The sequence below is a fragment of the Candoia aspera genome, chromosome 7, assembly GCF_035149785.1.
Source record: "Candoia aspera isolate rCanAsp1 chromosome 7, rCanAsp1.hap2, whole genome shotgun sequence".
NCBI classification, from domain to species: domain Eukaryota; kingdom Metazoa; phylum Chordata; class Lepidosauria; order Squamata; family Boidae; genus Candoia; species Candoia aspera.
In genome coordinates, this window is record NC_086159.1 from 79,733,186 (window position 1) to 79,755,106 (window position 21,921).

At 43.9% G+C, this 21,921-nt stretch overlaps 2 protein-coding genes across 2 annotated transcripts in view; one reads left to right on the forward strand and one right to left on the reverse strand.

The window, feature by feature from the left end:
• TSPO (translocator protein) overlaps window positions 1-21,123 on the forward strand; it is a 479,738-nt gene extending 458,615 nt beyond the window's left edge. The window contains exon 4 of the mRNA XM_063308271.1: window positions 21,113-21,123. The gene's annotated coding sequence lies outside the window, so the exon portion shown is untranslated. The remainder of the gene's footprint in view (window positions 1-21,112) is intronic.
• The window catches only part of EFCAB6 (EF-hand calcium binding domain 6), a 125,597-nt gene continuing 108,071 nt past the window's right edge, over window positions 4,396-21,921 (reverse strand). The window contains exons 25-30 of the mRNA XM_063308262.1: window positions 14,738-14,941; window positions 11,676-11,882; window positions 9,400-9,577; window positions 7,725-7,909; window positions 6,303-6,452; window positions 4,396-4,587 (exon numbers count right to left, since the gene is read on the reverse strand). Coding sequence (XP_063164332.1) covers window positions 4,465-4,587; window positions 6,303-6,452; window positions 7,725-7,909; window positions 9,400-9,577; window positions 11,676-11,882; window positions 14,738-14,941 — 1,047 coding nt within the window. The 3' untranslated portion in view covers window positions 4,396-4,464. The remainder of the gene's footprint in view (window positions 4,588-6,302; window positions 6,453-7,724; window positions 7,910-9,399; window positions 9,578-11,675; window positions 11,883-14,737; window positions 14,942-21,921) is intronic.

Below are 21,921 nucleotides of genomic sequence, written 5' to 3' on the forward strand. Positions count from 1 at the left end.
TTCTGTTTCAGCCCTGATGTAGAACCACACTATTTTAATGAATTATAATGATTTGGATGGTGTTAAGAGCCTGTAAATCAGTGTTTCTCAACCTTGGCCACTTGGTGTGAACAACTTCCAGAATTCCCCAGCCAGGTATGCAAATACATTCGTGTTTATAGCATGGCCCTGAAACTGTGGGGTGGCCCTCTTTTTGTCCCCTAAGAAAGAAAGGTGTCTCTGGGGTTTGCCCCAAGAGGTTTCCCGAAGGTCTGGTGGATTTGCTGAGGGGGAGGGAAAGAGACCCCCGCCTCCCAGACATGGCCTACGCGGAAGAACGCGGCTGACCCCGGCGTAAATGCAAGAAGGAAATTCAAGAACGACCCGCCGTGAGAGGTTCCGCCTGGTGGAACGAGAAGCGGACGGGCCGGGGCAGAGGGTGCCAGCGAGGCCAGCGCAGCACCTGCTGCTGTGCAGTCGCAGCTCCCTCCCTTTTTGACTGTTATTTACATCCGGGGGCATTTTAGATGCATTATTTCCCACGCCACGCTGTCCGCTTCTCACTGCTGCTAAGGCTAGCGCGGAAGCCCGGCGCGGCGGGAAGTCGGAGGAACGTCTTGCAGGAAGACAATAGCGGAGATCTCCGCGCTACTGCCAAGAAAACGTCCTCGAAATCCGTCTGGGAATCGAGCAGCCCGGTGAAAGATAAATCGGCGTGTGCACGTAGCCTCCCGGGTGACTTTACCTTTTGGCCATTAGCTTAATTCCCTTATGATCGGGGGAGACCCATCCATTTGGGAAGCCCGCACCCCAGAACGGTCGTGTTTTCTGCATGGTCCGGAGCACGTCAAGCTTCTCCCGCTTGAAACAGGGAGTACCTCCTGCCAGCCGCACCCCCCGTCTGAATTAATTGCCAGTCCCCCCTTTGCAGCAGTTCTTTTTTAGAAGCAGCATGATTTGTTTTTATAGAGGGGAAAAAAAAGGACCGCTGTTTAATTCATCAGTTGTTGAGTCAAGTCCTTCTGCCAGAAGCACTAATGAAAAACATGCCTCCTTCCCCCACCGCATTGTTTCTTCTTGCGACGGTTCAAGTCCTGAAGACAACTGGCAGGAAGGAGGCAGCTTCGGGATCCTGACAATTGGGGATGAATTACTGGCTGCAAGACGTGCGTGGCACAGAGCAGGGGCTGGGGAAGTGTGACATGTGCTTTCTGTCTTCCAGCTGTTCTAATTATTGCATTCCTCGCGGAGGGGAAAATAATCCCCATTTTTTTATTTCTCATTATTAGGACTGTAAAAGAAGGGGCTTCATTTTCTTCTCCACAATAGCTCTAAACATGGGGGGAAGGGGGTGACCAAACATGGATCTGCTCTTGATTGCAAAAAGGAGAGAGAGAGAGAAAGCATCAAGACTGGAATACTAATTATTTTATTGGTATTATTTAATCCCAGAACCTGGAACAAGCATCCTGTACTTAAAGTGCAGCATTTCGCAGAGACCAAAGAATATTAGAAAGTCTAGGAGCAGAAATAACTCGAGAGCTGTTTTCTAGTGGGGATTAAATATAAAAGGTTACAAGGATTTTAAAAGCTTTTATTAATGTTCGGAATTCTAATTACTTACACAAGCCTCCTTACTCTGATCTGCAACTTCCAGCATTTGTCTCTCCTATTTCTATAGGTGCGGATACAGTTTTCCGTGGCAGGAGTCCTTCCGGGGAACGGTTTGCGTTGCAAATGCTCTTCCAGCCAATGCAACTCACAGAGCTACCCGAGGCTTGCCCAGCGCCTTGCTCTTTTCTCCCCAACTGTGGCTGCTGTGCTAAAAGCTTAAAATCACTGCACAGGTGAAAACATGTTCTTGACAAATTCAACAAATTATAAAAAGAAATTAATAGTGTGTTAAGTGCAGTCACACTTTTGAAATAAAAGCCTGTCTGCATGCTAAGATAACGAAGTGGAAGCACGGGGGAAACTCACAGGACCTGATTACTTTGTCATGTCCATGGACATTTAATGCCTATGATGGAAGCACATCTAACTACTATATTTATAGGAAAACGGCATACTTGGTTGATCTGAATGTCCCAGATTCAGATTTTTTTTAAAGAAAGACAATAATTTCAGAAACTTGGAAAAAAATACAGACAAATTTATCAAGTAATATTGGGACAGTCATCAGGTAATTAATTGTTCATAGTTCCAATTTGTCATCTTTGAATGCAGACTTATTTTAGAGCTTTTTGCAAAGATGCTTGACTCAGGCTTGAAAAACTGAGGCCATGGGGGTCATGTATGCTGTAAGGGAGTCAAAAAAGTCAAGATGGCAGCCATGACTGTGTAATTGGAGCTCCATCCCTTTTTAGGTGTGTTTGTTGTATGTATAAAAGGGGTGAGGCTTCATTCGCGCAGTTGCAGCTCTTATCCTGATTCCTTTGATCTCCCCTGATAACGCCCTGACTAAGCAAGAACCACGCCGAGACGAGGAATAGGTCTCTAGTGTTTTATTACTGCTATTGTAGACAGAAAATCCTACCCAACTGAAGAAGCATGGGAAAACCCAGACAGATAAACCCCAAAAGTCAAGGCGGGCCTGTTCTGTGTCTCTCTGAAGGACAGCTCAAAGTCTCTAAACTACGCGTGCGTTTTCCCCCCTGGATAGGGGCCCCCTCCCCTTCACCTTCAGTACTCAGGACAGATAACCTCCATACCTCCCTCTTCCCCAAGGCTGAGGTTTATGGGCTAAAGGAAGATTAAACTCTTCCACAGCAATTCTGTGGACTCACATCTTGTACTCTAGCTCACATACCACTTCTATCACTCTGCATCATTACGCTGTCAGCCTGTGGAGATTTCTCCACAGCTTCTGCAAGGAATAAAGAAGAAATCTAGCAGTGGTCCATGGCTCTGTCCCCTGGCCAAATGCTTTGCAAGCATGGATTGGGGTTTCATACTTTAAGAATCCCCAGTTGTGTTGAAACCCCAGGCAACTCCAGCTTTAAGTCAGACTAAACCAGCAGCTCATTCCAGTTTCTTAATCTGGTCCTGTAACAATAGCTCAGGATTGACAGGCAGGAAGACACCCAGGGACAGAGGAGGGGTGTGAGATCCCCATGCTGATCCCTAAATTCACAAAGCCAGGATGGTATGTTTGGCCACAGCATTTTGGGTCTCCATACTCCAAGTATTCCCAGGTAGTATAAAGGTGAAGTTCCTGGACTAGGACCAGGCAGAGCCAGATTTAAGTGCAGTCGCTGTCTCCCAGCCCAGCCTACCCTACAGGGTGGTTGGTGCTGGAAAATTGAAACTGAGCGTGCCTAGGACACCACTCTGAATGCTGGAGAAAAGGGGGGCTGTCGATCTGGTGAAGCAACTGTTGAATAAAAGGAGGGGAAGGTGGTCAATGCCATGGATCATCTTTATGAATACAAAGGTAACATAAAAGGTGTGGTTCTCAGGGAGAGCACTTCTAAGGGGTCGGCCGGAGGTCTTATTCTGGGAATGCGCAAGAGGATTGTTGAACGCCACCCCACCCCACCAGCTGTGCTTTAATTCCTGTAATTGCCACATGGTGGAAAACAGCCAACAGCAGGGGGGGTCCATAGTGTATGGTCAGAAAAGTCAAGATGGCGGCTCTGACAGTGTGATCGAACCTCCGCCTGGCTTTGATGCGCATCCATGCATTTAAAAAGGCAGAGCTTTGATTGCACTGCCGTGACCGCACTCTTGACTTTTTTGACTACCCCCATGGTCATCTCTGGCGGAGAAAGAGGAGGCAGCATGGGAGAAAAGCAGGGGGTGGAGGAAAAGTTTGAGTTGGCCACCAATTCCCTACAAATCTTTTCAGGCTGATGTGAAGCAGAGGCTCAGACAGGTATCCCCCAAGCGAATGTGCTGCTCCAGCCCCAGAAACGGCATTTGGGTACGGAAGGGCTTTTGAATTATGCTGGGCCCATTTCTAACGGACTCGGCACATCAAACCTGGGATCAAAATCTATGCATAGACAATCTCTACAGGCTTATGCACAGCTACCAACTTTGCTGGATTCTGAGGTATCCAATTTCTGAATAATGGAGAATAACATATTAAATATAATCCATTTAGAAAACTGAAGCAAATAAAATTGAGTAGGGCGCCTTTTAAAATTTAAATTAAGAGTTCCTGTTCTTAATAATCCTTTAATTGAAAAAATATATATAATGTTATTGCATTCTGAGATACCAATTAAGAGTCTTGGAACTGTCACTGTAATTGTTTTCAGTTTTCACAGCTAAGTGGATTTTGAGAAAATTAATAGCCCCGACCTACTGAAGACTGACTTCACCAGACACTACTACAGTTCCCATCCTATCAGCTTTATGAGACTGCTGATGAACTGTTCACCACGAGGCTGAATTTATATGGTTTTATTAGCTTTAAAACTAATAATCTTGCCTAATGATTCTTCAAATTGAAGGGTGATTCACCCCACCCTCTTTTTTTTCTCATTGCAGGAATGCTCTGAGGAATTCATTGTAGGAGATTTTGGAAGTCAGGGTTTTGTCATAATATTCCAAGATGTGAAAAAATTCCTCTTCAGAGAGGTTGATTCCATATTTTCGTAGCACCTGCAGAACATAGAGAAAGATGACACAGATCCAATCTTTAATTATTCACTATTCAGGAAAGTTTGTGGCAGAGAACCAACATGGAACACCATTTGTTTAAGCACAACTGCCTCATCCATTTCAAACTTTCAGAATATCTGGCATTATTTCCTCCCCAGCAACAACTTGGCTTGACGGTTGCTGTTCTGTTCTGAGACCATCAAGAATTTGGGAATTAGGCCAACCCAGTTATCACAGGTGGGTCAGCACTGACAGCCCATGTCTCAGTGACAGGCTAAAATGGGCTTTCCTCGGAATGACAGTTTTCTTAAACAAAAACATGGCTAAGGCAGCACTTGCCAGCATTTGCCAGCCACAGGCACCTTTTCCCAGGAGGGTATCCCAAACACTGCACGCCAACATTTCCATCTCTGAATCCCAATCCAGCTCCATCCTATCACTCTACTGAGGAAGAAGACAGGCACATTTCTTGTTTACAATAGTATTTGTAAAGGTCCAATTTAATGCTGGGTTCTTTTTTCAAACTGTGCAGTAGAATGTGCCCTAAGAGAATGAACCCATTAATGAGGCAGAGAGAAGCTGAGAAGGTTTTTACGCAGGTACCAAAACCCCTTCCAGCTGCTCGGGGAGGCCAACCTTTACCATGATTAAAGATACAGACATGGAGTACAGAAATTAAGCAGTACCTTCTCTGTTGTCCTTAAATTCTACAAATGTAAAAGAGTCTTGCAATATTTATTTAGTAATAAAGAGAAATGTTGGCATCATTAGCACACCCATCTGTCCTTAGCAGAAGATACAAACCAAGTCGAAAATAAGAGCTGGATAGGATGACCAGCAGTTACTGAATGAAGACAGTTGCAAAAAAGGGGGATTTTGTTAAGTTGCTTCTGGCTGTGAAAGTTACAGGAGCCAATTCTTATACTTTTATTTGTTTATCTCCATCCCTCTATATTAGAAAAGATAATGGGAAGCTACCTCCATATTCCTGCCAAGAAAATGTACAAGGACACGACTGTGTAATTGTCAGGAGCTGAACTCAATGCGAGGGAGCCTTTGACTATATATCTACACCATAAATTGGTCCCAATATCCCTCATGTGGTTAGTTAACAAAGCTATAACAAAGTAAATAATAGTTTTTAAAAATCTAATTAAAGCCACCAATTAAACCAATAAAGCAATCAGAGCAAGCTCTTACTAATATCTCATGGTTGTCTTGATATGTATCTCATAAAAGATTACATAAAACGTAATTTCATGTGCCACACACAAAAAAACCTCTCCTTGAGAGGAAAAGCATGGAAAAGGGCTTCCCGTGGAAAGACGCCTTTTCAGACTACCCTGCCCAAAGCCGCTTCTTGCAACCGATGTGTGCAGGGAGGTTCCTACTGTAATGGCAGTTCCCTTGAATGCCCAGGTCCGTCTGGGGATAAAGCATAAACACAACTGAAAGTGTTAATATTTGGATTTAGTCTCAGCAGGTGGCACCTCCAGGCTCACCTCGTCTGGGCTTGGAAGCAAAGCAGGTCTGGGCCTGAATAGTACCTGGATGAGAGACCACCAGGGAATCCCAGGGCTGTAGGCTAGACTGAGCAAAACAGCCCAAGAAGATGAGCGCCACTGACTTCCATATGGTTCCCACAGAAACTGGGTGAACGTGTCTATGAAGTCATCAGCTCTGCTCAAAGGAAGCTTTAGCAATAACCAAATTACCTGTCGGAAATCTTGCACGCTGAGCAGCCCAGTCCCGTTTTCGTCATAGAACTTAAAAGTCCGCCTCATCGGCCGCCAGCAGTGCAGGATCTGGGGCTGAATCCTCATCATTGCATTGAGAAAGGTCGGGGACTGTGGTCCGGGGGTGTTCTGGCAGAGATGTGGAAAAGTCAGTGACTGATCCCCTTTCATTGGATAGACCAGCATTCTTCAAACTCGACAACTTGAAGACAGGTGGACTTCAACTCCCAGAATTCCCCAGCCAATGAGGTCCACCCATCTTCAAGTTGCTGAGGTTGAAAAACACTGGGAGAGACAAAGGCACTCTTCAGATGTACTAGAACAGAGTTCTTGTAGGAGGAGAGCTGGGTTAGTCAACGGTGGCAAAAGGTCAGGAGGAGCACGGTTGCATCCTGTCATGACCCCGTTGCAAGGCACAAAGAGCCTCACAACGTGGATCATGATCATTAAGGAAAAGGGGAAGGAGATAATTAAAACAGTGCTTAAACCAAGCACCCAAAGCACCCACACCCATGGACTCATATACAGCTGAAAAGAAGGGCTTCAGATAAGCAGCGATAAGCCGCACCTGGTGCCCTGGAGGACACACCGGAACCAAGAGGACAAGGAAAGACACCGGGAAAACGCCCACGCAGCCATCAAGGAGCCCATCAAGAGGGATTGGGGACAATGAAGGGTGGAGGAGCACGGGACCCCGCAAGAGGGTATAAACAGGGCGCCTCACCACCGCAACCCCGTTCCCGTTTTTCGTTCTGTCAGCCACCATTCCAATAAACCGGAAATCCTTAATACCTATTAAGTGAGTCCGTGCCTTATTGCGAAGCGAGACTGACCCTGACACATCCTTTCCAACTAATGCCTTTTATTAAAAGGCAGACACTTTTGTGAGCTGCGCATGAAGTTTGTGTGCATACTTGGGTCACATGTCCACATGGGTCAGTCTCAGTTCTACAGTCATAACTCTTCCTCTGTTGATACGTTCCCTACATTGCAATTAGGACTGGGTCAGGGTTGGTGGTGGGTATTGTGACAGCAGTACAACTTGGGGAAATGAAAGAGGTACAACAGGGGAGCGTTAGAGCTGAGGACAACATTTTCCCATGGATATCATATTGCAGTTTGTAGTAAGGAAGATGAACATCTCAGAAGACGTACAATGGTGAGATACATCATACAAGAATTATACATGGCAAATGAGAAGTGAATGTTGCCCAATCTTAGTGAATTTGAGATTGTGAATTCTTGCACAATCACTACCAGCTGTAATGCAGGGCATGGATTTGCCAGTGCAAGAAGTTCCAAAGATGCCCCGACCAACCAGCTGAGCCTGTTCCACCTCCACGCTACCCCCACATGCCCCTTTTAGTGTAGAAGCTCCCCCTTTCACCACGAGGTGCTTACCAGAACTCGTGAGTTTTGGATTAGAAGTCTCTGCAGAGGAGATGATTCTTGTTGTTTAAACAGCAGCACGCAGCTTTGAAGGAAGTCACAGTATGCGAACTTGCCCACGCTCTTAAAATCATATTTTGTTATGAGCAGCTGAATTTCTTCTTTGGTTAAATTCAAATGAAACTTCCCTATTATACCTGAAAGAAACAGGATAATTGCAAGATAAAACCGACTGGCATGATTCAAAACTGCATCCAGAAGTGACAGTTTGGGGCAATTCTGCTGAAATAACAGGATTCATACACTCAGCTGCATCAGACAATCCTCTAGAACAGCTCAACTCAACTCAGTTGAAGTCCACGCATCTTAAAGCTGCCAAGGTTGAGAAACGCCGCTTGAGGATTAGAGCACTAATCAGCCATATTCACCTAAATGCATCCCTCAACTGAAGTAGCTGCATTAGATAATTGCCAGGTGACTACCTGGACTGGGTATGTCTGCACGGTGTCGTCAAAAAAGATGGTGGCCACAATTTTGCAACCAAAGCTCTGCCTGCTTTGTATGTACGTGATGCACATAAAAAGTGGTGCTTCGAACACAACACTGCGGTTGCCATCTTGACTTTTTTGACCACTCCCTGCAGACAATCCTGGAAATGTTTCAGGAAATATGAAGAGATACCCCAGTGTAGATCAAGCTTATTTGTACATGTGAATCATGTTATTTCCAACTGTGCGAATGAATAAGAATATGGAAGCCACCTTGAAAATTATCCAATCGTTTTTGCTTGATATGGTCTAGACTGGTTTTCATATACTGCATTACTGAGCCTACTTTCTAGAGACAGATGGATAGACAGATGGACAGACAGGGTTCAAGCTGGATCTGATGCTGATGGCCATGTGTCTGTCCTGTTCCTAAAGATGATATTGGTCTGATTTCACATCAAAAGGCAACCCCCTTGAGAAGAGCTGAACTAGGCTAAGGAGAATCTGGATTACCAACCACAGGCAATTGGGGACAGGTTTAAAAATACAAACAAAATGATAGCAATTAAAAAATGTATTTTTCTTTTGCTTCTGTCACTTAGAGAGAACTTAGCAAGCAGCATGACAGGAAGACGAGAGGAGCACATGTATCTGTGTTAGAAGTCCAAGCTTGCTCCTAAGCGGAAAAAATGTGGTAAGAGCTCAGCCAAGGCACTCTGGAGGCTGCTGAGGTATGAGGGGTAGGACCAACACACCCCTCCTTTGGTGCCCATTGATCACCATGCCATATCTAAGTTTCATTAAAACACTAGTAATTAAAAGAGAAGTAAAGAACATTGTTTATTTCCAAGACTGCTTATGGTCCCACCCGGTTGCCGTCATTCTTGGAAACCAACAGTGGGGTGGGAGCACTGGGGTGAGTGGGGAGCAGCCCAGTAAATAGGGCAGCCGGGGGTGTCCGCCAGGTGTGGTCAAAGAAGTCAAGAAGGCAGCCATGATGGTGCAATCGAAGCTCCACCTGCTTTTTATGTGCATTGCATATATAAGCCAGGTAGGCCTTCAATCCCACCACCATGGCTGCATCTTGACCTTTTGGACCGCACCCTGTGGATACCCTGATGGCAGCCATTTTGTGAGAAGGTCCAAGACCACTTCCAAATTCTAAACACTGAATGGAATTTTTCAAAAAAACAACCAACCTATAACATCTTCCACTAAGATTTCTCCTGAGCGCTCCACATCCTTCTCTCTGCATTCTTTCAGGATTTCTTTCCAACAGTGTTGAACGTTTTTCCTAATTTTAGATTCAATTGGCTGGCAGTTCAGAATAGGTGGAGCTGGAACAGCTGCTGTATAAGGTCTGCTGGCAGATGGGACCTAGAGAAGGCAAAGTTCTTAGCTTGCAACTCATGACTCAATGGAATGAAATCTTTCTAAATCTGTGGCAGAATAAAATTGATGCTGATGATTGGAAATTCTCTTTTTTTATTTGAAAATCAAAAAGATTACAAGTCGTCCTCATTTAATCACCACAACTGGGACCGGCAACTCCATCACTAAGCAAGGTGGTCATTAAGTGAAACATCACATGATTGCAACAGACTTACGTCACCTCCGCTTCCATCATTAAGTGAATCACTGCAGTTGTTAAATGAGACATCACATGACTGCAACTTGCAATTTTACTGCCAGCTTCTCCATTGACTGATTGTCAGAAGCTGGTTGTGAAGCGTGTAAATGGTGATCATGTGACCACGGGGACACTGCCACAGTCGTAAATGCGAGGACCACTCATAAAATTACTTTTTCAGTGTCATCATAACTTTGAACAGTCATTAAACAGGGCAGTCATTAAGCAAGGTCTAAAAAGTATTTTTTAGCCAAGTGGTAGAAAGTTTACAGAGAGGGATCCAACTGACTGTGAGGGCTATTAAGTAGTGGAACCCTCTGTGTCCTGGAATTGTAGGGGCTCCAGTCTGTCACTGGAGGTTTTCAAGCAAGGTTTTCATCATCTGGGCAGGGGGTTGGACTAGAAAATCCCCAAAGTCCCTTTCAACCTTGCAGTTCTATGAGATTGACATTTTCATGATAATGGCACATTCCACCGTGAGAAGATTGTCAGTGGGAGATCTATTGCCTCTCTGCTCTCTTACTGCACGGATAAGATGGAGCTGGCTATAAGCCAGAAGCAGCTTTCAGAAGACACACCTGCCAACAGACTGGGGAAAGACAGCCTAGGCCCTTGGCTCTTGGCCTAAGTTAGGAGACCAGAACAACCCCAGGAAGGTTTAAGGGAAAGAAAGAGGACCTGTATTTATAGTTATGGAAGTCATTTCCAAACGTTGCGTTCCTTTCCTTTCTAACAATGCTGCAGAACTGATACAGGGTGGGAGGGCATCTCTTTCAGTTGATGTCTGGATCTCTTCCCACTTCCTCCTGAATATACATGGCTTCGAAGATTGCCTGGCCACAAGCTCTTCATTTCAAGTGAAGCTATGCTTCTTTTTGATTTTTTAATGACTGCTTACTTCACAGTTGACTGCACTGGTCGAGAAAGAGAAGTTTTGCTTTCCAGCTCCCTTGTTCAAGCTCCACCACCTCTTCACTTGTAAAGGAAAAGCTCTGAGTTCCAACTGGCTTCCTTAGACTGGAGATAAACGAGGTCTGCAGTTTAGTCTCTAGAAAATTTCCATTCATTGCAGTGGAGATAGTGAACGGCCCAGAGGCTAAGGAGAAACATTTGAGCAAGAGAGTGGGCATCTTCCGGGTGAGACCACATATGTCAATAAGTGTGCGTGGCTGTGTGGAGATGCGTGGGAACGGAAACCAGGGATACAAAGTTCCAGCAGGCAGCTGCGTGGACAGGGATAATACGGGATGGAACTGTGGAAGTGTGTATACCATCATGTCTGAATTCACACATAAACCATGATACTTCAATTGGAGAATTACTGTAATGCAGCAGTGAATGCAGTTCTTCAGTTTTTGACCTCTATGGCACAAAGCACAGCATTTCAGGAAAGGGGCAGTTTCTTTCTCTTCAGCAGATGGCAGCCCCTGGACGATCTTGTCTGAGCCTGGAAGCTAAGCAGGGCTGGGGTTGGCAATATTTGATGGGAGGCCCACCCCCACAGGAACCTGGACTACTGGGCAGACTGGATAGTAAAAAAGCCAAACAAAACAGGAAACATCAGAAGCCATCCGGCGCTGTGTGGCTGCCAAAAAACCACACGGCTGTGTCCATGGAGTCACTGGGAGCCAAGCTCTGCTCAAAGGAGACGTGGCTTTACTGTTTCTGAAGTCCTGACATAAGCTGGGAGTCTCTCAAGTCTTTGCTGGCTGCCTTCTCATGGCGTTGCTGTGCGAGGAAAACGGAGTTGCTCCTCTGAGCCTCAGGGAAGAAAGATGGGATCCACACTGCCAGAGAAAAATACAAGTGCTGCAGTCCCACCTCCCAGATCCGTGACATACTCACTCTCTTTGAGGATGGAGGAGAAGATGCCGTTCTGGGTCGCGAAGGAGCCCACGGTTCAGGCTCAGCAGCTGGGGCTGGTTTGCTCGGGTTCTCTACACTGGGCATATCAGACATCCCTCCTCCTTCTGAGCTGAAATTCCTCAAAAATCCAGGATATTTCAATTTCCCACTGAGGTCAAGAGGCACTGTGTTCCAGAGATTTTCAAACTAAGCACACAGAGAGAGACATGTTAGCATATATGAAGTCAGGCATTTGGCACACGATCATGCATGAGCCCAGGATTAACTTCAAAACCAGATAAAGACACAGGCCAGGGAAAGAAGGTCCCCCCAGCATGTGAGATGGTGGAAAACGTCTCTGTGATGAGGGAAGTGCATCCTCCATTGAGGGGTGTCCACAGGGTATGGCAGAAAATGACAAGATGATGGCTGCAAAGGTGCAGTTGAAGCTCTGCCCTCATTTGTATGTGTGTATCCCCTTTTTATTTGCATCCATTGTGTAGTTGTGGCTGCCATCTTGACTTTTTTGGAGGATAGGAGCATTTCCAAAACAGTCAAGATGGCAGCTGCAATTTAGGCAGCAGCCTAAGGAGTGGGGTGAAGTGGAATGAAGAGAAGAGAAGAGAACTCTGCCCGAGAGCTTCTGTTCTCTCCACTGACCCAAGCAGAAGTGGCCTCGTGGCTCAGGGCCCCGTGGTCAGATGGGCAGGGAGTGGTCCTGCAGCGGGCCAGTGGGAGCTCCACCAGTGGCTGACCTCCTTCAGGCTCCGCCCCCATGCAAATCTGAATTGTCACCCAGGAGGTTGCCTTGTGTTTTCCTACACAAAGCCCCACTTTCCCGCCGGAGTGCTTGGATCCAGCTTAAACCTGTCTCAGCAACAGGTGGGCAGCAAGGTGCTCCTGGGTTGCAGGGGTATGTCCTCGGCAAGGAAATAGCAAGAGGTTGTGTGGAGGAGGCCTAATACTGTGAGGAAGAATGAACATCAGTCTAATGAGAATGTGACAGCTGGGCTACTCTATGGGTTGTGGTTCCCTGGGGGATTTCTTACCCAAGAACCTGTGAATAAAGGCCTACAAGAGAAGCTCTCCTGGGAACTTGCCTGGGGACCCGGCCGGTGCGTTGGCCCAGCGGTTGAGACGCCCCAAGGTCCCAGCCGTGGGGCTTCAGGAGAAATACATGCCCTTGCAAACTAGGGCTTCGCCCGACGTTAGGCTTGGTTCTTGGGCACACCTCCTCCTTCTGGCTGAGCAACCTGCAATTACCTACAGCTAGTGCTGAGGAAACTGACAGAAGTCTTCCCGGTATCAGACTGTGGGAAGAACAGTTTGGCCTGGCCATGCCACCGTTTTCTGTGTTCCAGCTCCTCGCCTGTTCAGCTCCTGGGCTGGGTTTTGCTGCTGCTGCTCCAGTGTTTGTCCTGGGATTGACCTGCTGCCTTGGGGACTTGGCCCTCTGTTTGTAAGCAAAACTGTCAGTTTTGTCCCTGCTGCTTTATCTTACATTCCGGAGGAGAGACAGCACATATCTGCAGAAAATCCTTTCATCTTTTACTGGCCTAACCTAACCTGATTCTTCCTTAAGTCCCTTTGGGAAAGAGGGTGAGGAGAGAATGGCGCTTGGGCTGGATCCAGAAATGGAATAAAGAGCCTGGCTGCTCCTTTGTTTTGGTTCTGGGATCTGACTGTCCAAACATGTGAAATGTTGGATCAGTGCAGGAAAGCCTAGGATCAAGGTATTAAGCCTTCATTATAGGTACGCACACATGGAAATTCAGCACCAATATCAACGGCTTGTATTTCTAATAATATATGTATTCTGTAGAAGTGGGTTAATGATTTGTTCCAGGGTTTGAACAGACAAGTTAACTTTTGTTTTTCTTTAATGTGTATGCATACTCATGCAGACACACAAACACACACCCCACTCAACTTCCTGACATGCCACAAAATTAGACCTTGGAGAAAACTTCATCACCTCTGAGGCTTTGATTTGCATGTGGCAAGCTGCAGGAAAACATCAAAGACCACAAGTACATTTTGAATTTCCTTTTAACTTTCCCCCATCGGACACATGTCTAGCATATTATAAATTATACAAAGCAAAACACACTTTGCAGTACTTAGAGGACTTCAAAATGTCTTTTCAAGCATCAATTGAATATTATTGTTGCTTTGCGTTCCAGGTTAACTATCAATTGAAGGTTGTCAGCCTGGGAAATCTAGCAGCAGCAGCATCAAGGAGATGAAGTGGAAAGCTGCACACTATTCCAGCAGAAGGCAGTTCCAAAGAGGCTTCAGCAAAAGTAGTGGAGCTGGGGACTCAGCCTCAATACATTTCAGACTTTTTGATTCCTGGGCATATTTAAGACTGGCAGCCTCCAGTTGTAACTCTCAAACAGGGTACCAGGATTCATCAACATGAAGCAAGAAGAGCTGCCGTCTGCCACAGGGACCCTGTACTTGTTCACAAAGAAGGCTCCCCAAAGACTTGTCTCCATCCCCTGGTCCCACCTCCTTCCTGTCAGCCTCCACTGGGGTTGAGGTGGGTTATACCTCTGGCACATCTTAGTGCCAGTGGTGATTCCCTCATTTGCTCCTTCTTGGGCTGGAGATGCTGCAAAGGTAACAGCGTTTCAGCATTCTTGGAATCAGGGGACCCAAAGCCCAGAGCAGTGACAATAACAGACCCACCTGAGATCTTCTCTGGGGCAGGTTTTCCTTACATCAATACACTCAAGAATCAAGTAGTTGTGCACACAAGGGGTTAAATGAGCCACCACATTTAAGTAAGAAGACAACATTTTTTGAAAATAAAAAAATGTATACCTATGTTGTACCCTGTTCTTTCCACTCATCACTTCTGTATTCTGTCGCATAAAAGAGATTCTCATAGGCATTGAAAGAAGGGAAGGAAGATCAGGGACTCAATGCATTGTTTATATTTTGGACCAAGGGGTACAAAGTAATAACTTGGCATAGCTCTATCAATATTTCTTAGATAAGTATTTTTCTCTCAGAGACAGAGAAAGACTCCTAAGGAAATAAATTCCCACTTTGCTCACCTGTTCATCAGTGAGAAGCAGGAACCATTGGTTACAGATATCTCTGAACACCTCTTTAGACACCAGTTTTGTTTTTGTGGAATCCGCGTTTTTAAACTCTTGCTCAATGGCCTGGAAACGAGCACTCACCACTTCCTGAATGCGGGCCAAGACCTCTTGATTGGACAGCTCCCGGCAAGCAAATCGAGTATGCTCTCTTTCAGCCTGGTTAGAAGGTACAAGAGAAAGAAATCTCAAAGGGATCCATGCCTCTGAAGGGTCATGCAGGAAACCTGCCCAAGGTTCTGTCACGAAGGCCAGCTGGGACCTTCTGCACCAGTGCAACTGAGTTGACGGAATGCCAGGAAACACTAGGGGAAATGGCAAGAGCGCAAGGCAAATTCCGGGTAACTGAATTTTGCAAATATAATTTCACTCAGCCTTTCTCCAAGCTGGGTCAGGAAAAGATGGGTAAGATTCATGATTTATGCTGGTCTAAAACATAATAAACTTACTTTACTTACTTGGATCCATGATTGTCCTTAACCATGCAGTAGATTTGAAGGAAGAAATAGTAAAAAGGAATTTGACCAAATGTGGGCATGTGTTAAGAATATTCCAAGAGGCAATCAAAACACAACAACAGAACAAGCATACTACACAGTTCTTGCCCCCTTACATAATCTCACTGATGCTAGAAATCTTGCTGAGTTGATCTAGGGAAATAAGCAAAGAAGGCTCAGCAAGACCACCACCATTACTGCCCATTTCAAACACAGATTAAGAAAAGTGCCAGATTTTCTTAATCTGAGTGTTTGAAAGATTCTCCATATAGAGCTCCTGTGAATCTAGTCCTATATTTGATATTGTTTGTACTAAATTCTGGGAGAGAGAAAGGATTTACTTCTGTTTGACTGATGGATACTTTCAGTCTATAGCATCTGTGTAGAAAATTCTCAGAAACCACAACCAGTGTCAGTCATTGGATGGAAACAACAACGTTGTCCTATTATGACATACCTTTGCCGATCATACTGTTCCTTGGTCATCCAAAGATGCAGTAAAATCCAAACCCAAACTACCTTTGAAGATGTTCTCTCATGCACTGGATCTGGGCCTCATTATGGCTTTGTCTGTTACAAATTTTCATGGCTTATTTTTCAGAAGGGCCCACTACTTCCAGTCAACCACACTTCCTGCCCAGCCACTGCAATTTCATCACAGATCCTCTTGGCTGGGCCATACTCGTTAGATGTTCCTTTGACGTGAGTCAAGAGCGGATGACGTTTGTTGTGGTACACGCTCTTTGGAATACCTTTATTCCTGGAAACCAAGACAGCACGGACTTTGCTACAATTTAGGCATCCACTGAAAATGTTTTTATTTGAGTCAGCATTTGAGGGCTGAATTGAGTTACTGAAGCCCACTATGATATATTTTATGATTGTATTTTATGTGTTTTAGAGTTTTCTAGTTAAATGAGTTTTTAATTCCATATAGTGCCTAGAGATCCATTGTTTGATAGGTAGCATACATGTTCTATTACATGATACGCATATAAAACCAGTTTCATGGCTCAGTAACTTATCTCAAGGTGGCTGACCACAAAGGTGTGTAGTGTTGCACTTCTTTGGGGTCTAGACAAGCCAAGGACCAAACTTCAGAGTCGCTCTGTGGTGTTTGTGTGTGTGTGTGTATATACAAGGAGGGTTACAGTACTCTTTCAAGTTACATCCTCATCCATAGCTAGAATGCCTCTTAAGCAAAGATTCTCCAAAGCCCTGTTTCTTCAAACATGAGCTCGTCCTTGAAATCTTGAAATCTTCCCTTCAAATAAGCCTTACCTTTTGACTACCAGCTCTGATGTATCACCATGCCATTGCCTGTTTCAACTGCCCTGGAACTCTGGAGGGTGAATATTCTGCCAACTAGTTTAAAAGAGCTGGCTGGTAAGCAGCAGTTCAGGCTCCAGGAAGCTATGATATATGGCTAAATATGGAAGGTGGTATTCTGAAAAAGGCCAACGCCAGGAGAACCATCCAACCAATAAACCACTACTGCTGTCCAACAATTCAGCAGAGTACCTTGGCAGATGGCAAAGTCTCCTTCAGAGGAGATGTTTAGCTGGATTCTGGATGGCCACATGTTGGACTAGAGCAGTGTTTCTTAAAGTGTGGTCCTAGGACCCCTTGGGGTCCCCCAAGACCCTCTCAGAGGTCTGTGAAATCAAAATTATTTGCCAGCCTATTTTGAAAAATAATACAGTATTAAAATCCCATCAAACAATCATGTGAAGCAGCATCAACAGCGAATGCATAAATTTTTAATATGGTAAATATCAATAAATATAACCCATACAAACAAAACTCTTCTGAGATCCTCCATAGGTTTGAAAAGTGGGAACCTGGGGGAAAAAAAAGTTTAAGAAACACTGCAGTAGAGAATCCACTTCCAACCCCTACATTATATGAACCTGTGAATGTTCTCCATCTACAAGTGATGGGAAGAAAAAAATAATAGCCATTAACTGTCAAATTATGGTAAATGAATGGTAGAATATCTGCTAAAACTCTAATTATATTAACCACCTTACGGTATTGTAAATTAAGGGTTCTGGAGCAGACTTCATCCATTCCTATGAATCTGGTCCCTGATAAAATAGCTATGGGAAATAATGGTTTCCACTATTGAAGTCCCACCATTTTTATCTAAGGTTGATTGACCAGAAGTCATGAAAGCTCACGTATTCATCAGGGACTGAAATCTGGCGTTAGAGAGACATAAAAGACCAATGGGCTCATAGATTTCATGCCAATAGTTGTAAGGTAGCTAAACCAGCCCCTAACACTATTTTCCTTTCCCTAAATGCATTTTATTGGATTATTCAGCCCTGGGTTTAATTGCACGGGTATCCTGATTTTAATATTTGGTTAGATATTGGAATGATGGGTTTCGTTACTGTTTCATATGGGAACTTATTGTTGCAAATGCACTTGAAGGAGATATGGTTCTTAAAGGCTGCCTAGAAATATTTTAAATATTTCCATATATAAATCAACTGGCAGAAGCAAGGGGAACCTGAGAGCATGTGTGGAGGAAGTGAACAAGGAGAATTTTTTTTTAGGACCAGGGTCATCCAATGATGGTGATTGGACAGAGATTTACAACAGACAGAGGAAAATGCACAATTAACCTGTGGAATTCCTTACCATGGGATGTGGTGATGGCAGTTCAATGGCTTTCAAAAGGGAATGGAGTAAATTCTATGGAGTCCTAGTGTTACCTCTACGTTGGGGGCAGATGGCTTCCAAATCCCAGCTGCAAGAGGACAAATCACAGGAGATGGAGTAGATCTCCATCTCCTGCGTGAGTCCACCAAGGCACCTGGTTGCTCATGGCCAGAAAAAAATATGCTGGATTAAGAGTGTCTTTGCCCTGATCCAGCAGGGCTAGTCTCAATGTTTTATGAGCACTAGACAGCCACCCAGTTACTGAGCTGGGCTTAGAAGTATTTCTCCAAAGTGCTCTATTTCCTCTGCATTTATTTGAAAGGAAGATTGGGGCTTTCCCCTTTAAATGGGACTGTTGCCTTCCATTCCCTGAGAATATACTAAAGAAAGCAGATTAGATTCTTGCTAATCCTTTTTGAGGTGGTGTTCCTTTTAAACTCAAGGTCATATTCTTCTGTAGTAAATACAGTATTTGCAGCATCATTCCCTGCACATAAATGGATTTCCTCCATGGATTATTTACAGAGGACTGTATGCTTCAAAATGCTCAGAAATTGGTAGCGATGTAATTTGAATCATCACCATTCTGATCCTGTTCCAGTGTCTGCCCCACTGCTGAGGAAGAGAGAAAACTAGTTTTCTGGTTCTGCCTCCTTTATCACTAAGACCACTCTTTGTACTCCCAACAGGGGCACCAAGAGTGGTCAAAAAAGTCAAGATGACAGTTGTGACTGCACAATCAAGGTCCTGCCTTTTTTCACGTATCATACATGTAATGTAAATAAAGGTTAGGGCTTCGATCACACAGTCACAGCCACCATCTTGATTTTCTGACTCCCCCTGCAGAGCCCTCATGAGATACTGCAAATTATACACTTCTTCACATTTATTTAGTCTGAATTATTTCTAGGGCACAGTCAGTTCCTTACATGTTACGATCTTGTGTGGAAAGGTTCAAGTTCAGCATGGGAAAACCTTCAAAGAATTAGGAGAATTGAATGGAGATTCAAAACTTGCTTACCACCTGAATCCTGGACACTCACTCACAACTCAGAGACAGTACAGCAAAATCCCCCAACACTGCAGGGGACTCTACAATGTCAGATCTACATCAGCGGAAGGTAAAAAGTCCTCCATTTCTCCAATTATGGACATTCCACAAGTGTTGGATTACAACATCCATAATTCCAAGCCAGTGGGACCAGTGCCTGTGGTTTGCTAGCCATGACCTAAGAACACCAGACTGGAGAAGACTGCTTAGAGGGTATGAAAAGATGTATCGGTTTCTCAAGGCAGAGAACATCCCTTCATTTCATCTTGCCCACCTTGCAGGTAGGTTGGGCCAAAACGGCTATAATTACCCAATGAGTTGCATGGCTGAAGGCAGACTTGAACTGGCTTTTCCTGGCTGGAGATCCAAGACCTTAGCCACTGCTCCCCACTGATTCTTCAATTAAGCAGAGCTAGATTGCATGTTCATTTTATAGTTCTCTTATTTCCAAGACTCAGATGTTTTCTGAGCCTTAAGTCATGCTAGTATCAAAACGTTATATGGCTCCTTGCAGCCTTAAAAAGAAGCCTCTGTCAAACTTCCTTTGGTGACTTCACACCTTGCTTGAAAATTAAATAACATGTTAAAAGGACAGAATATACTAGAAACACTTTGAAAGTAATTGAAACCAAAATGAATCTAAAAATACTATGACATTACAACTCTAATGAATAGGCAATCTAATTTGACCATTTTGCACAGATATTATAAGTAGACAGAAAGTATTCTGTGCTTTTGCACATCAGCCTCCGATCTGACTCTCATTCAAAATGGAAACTAATGAAAAATAATTTTGAACATTTAAAAGGAAAGAAAAAGGATGAGGATGATGGTGATGATGCCAGCCTTATAATCAATCAACAGTCATGGACTTTGATAAGCAGCACACTGATTCTGCTGCCAATTTGCTTCTGCTCATTTCGAGCAAAGCCAAGAGCATCCAACGGGCAGAACGTCAAGGTACTGATCATGACTGTGATTGAAACTCCTCCCCTTTTTAAAGTGCATGTGATGTATGCAAAAAGGGCTGGGACTTCTATCACAAGGTTGCGCCCACCATCTTGATTTTTCTGACACCCGATGCCCTTGAGCAGAACCACATATAATTAATAACATACATCTCACTCACCTACATCAGACTGCAACAGTGGACAACTCATCAACAAGAGGAAAAGAAAACCCGCAATTCAACAGTGCCTGAGGATAAGCGCTTTCTCTCACCTGTGTTCCTTGGAAGTCCTTTCCAAAGCAGCTTGCAACCAATCCTTTGGCTTGCTAACAGTAGTTCCACTTGTTCTGGGGAAGATCTCAGATGGTTTCTACTCTTGGACCAGAATCCTAACATCTCTACATTTCTCTCAGCCACTGCTTTATGAAAGAAATTACTCTCCTAATTTTAGGATCTCATAAACATACAATTTTTTAAATGCTTGCTATGCTGTTTTATGTTTTTATGTTTTCTATTATGTCTCACTTGTCACTGATCACAATATACGTATATCCACCGTGTATATATAGACCCACACTCACTCTAGCATACCTCGTATGCTAGAATTTTAGCGTTTTATTTATAATGTAGTTTTATGATCTAGTTAAGCAGTTTTAAGAATTTAGTTTTTTAGTATTTAACCTAATGTTTGTGTTTTAATTTGAGCCTGGTGCCCTCTTACAAAAGTGCTATCACAGACCATAACAAAGATACTACTATTATTTCTCAGCATAAAATTTATTTTAAACTTGAGCAGTTCCAGGATATACTATTTACTCATATTTTGCAGTTGAGTTTTTTATTTTTATTTCTGAGATGCCATTTATTCCCCCATCTTCTCACAGGATCCATCTTTAGTAGTTCAGCAATTTTTTTACACCTTAACCATATAGGGCTACATTTGCCCACTTCAGTAATTATAGTGTGTGTAAGGTATTATAATATTTTTTTGTAAATTTACTTAAATGAGCAGTATCATTAATATAATGGTATATTTTAAATCTAAAATAGTTGCAAGTTTAGATAAAGTGAACACTTTAATGATCAGCCTTTGTTTGCAAACTGTCAGCCAAGGTCCAATTTAGGGTAAAGTGGAGGGATTCCAGGGCTGACAAAGATGAATTTAGAACATTCACTGTAGCTGAAGTACATATATACATGTATTTATTTTCAACATTTCTATGTGGCATTTGTTTAAAAAGTTAACTCAGTTTGCAAATAGAAATACTTTTTGAAAAAGCCTTTTGGCTCTCAAAAATCCAGTTCATCAAGCAAAGCAGCAAATATTTAATTAATAAAAACATTATTTTAAAAAGCTTCCTGAAGAATTTTGATTACAGCTGAATGGCAAATAGTGAAAGGAAACAGTTTTTTCATATATAACAGCCTGCTGTTTTAGAAAGGTCCCCTCATTCACGCCCTACTGCTAGGCTGCATGCAGTGGGGGGAAAGTGGACTGGACTTGGCTGGGCGCCTCGGAATTCCTAAGATACCTTGATGTCAGGCCATTTCAAGGCTTAAAAATTATGCCCTCACTTTCAATTGCATCCAGAAATGAACTGGTAATCTGCCCATGTGATACACCAATATGCCTCAAGATTCAGTAAGCTCTCTGGACTACTATCCTAACCCAACCCAGGATGGAAGTTCCCTGGCACCACTTTGGACAATGATCTCTTTCTTAAGAGGAATGTGGTACAGTGAACCCTGTTCTGCTTCAAGCAGGTCTATCAGGATGTCTTGCTGATGAATGGGGGTACTGCTGAGCAGTCCACACAAATCAACTCGTCCTCATTTTGCCTATTTACTGTCCATTTGAGCCAATGAGAAAGTTGGGCTGAAATCAGACTGGAATGAATCCACACTATCCACAGATACATTTGGTTGGGGTTGCTGCTGCATGCTCAAAAAGCTTGTCTTAAGAATTCTAAGTTCA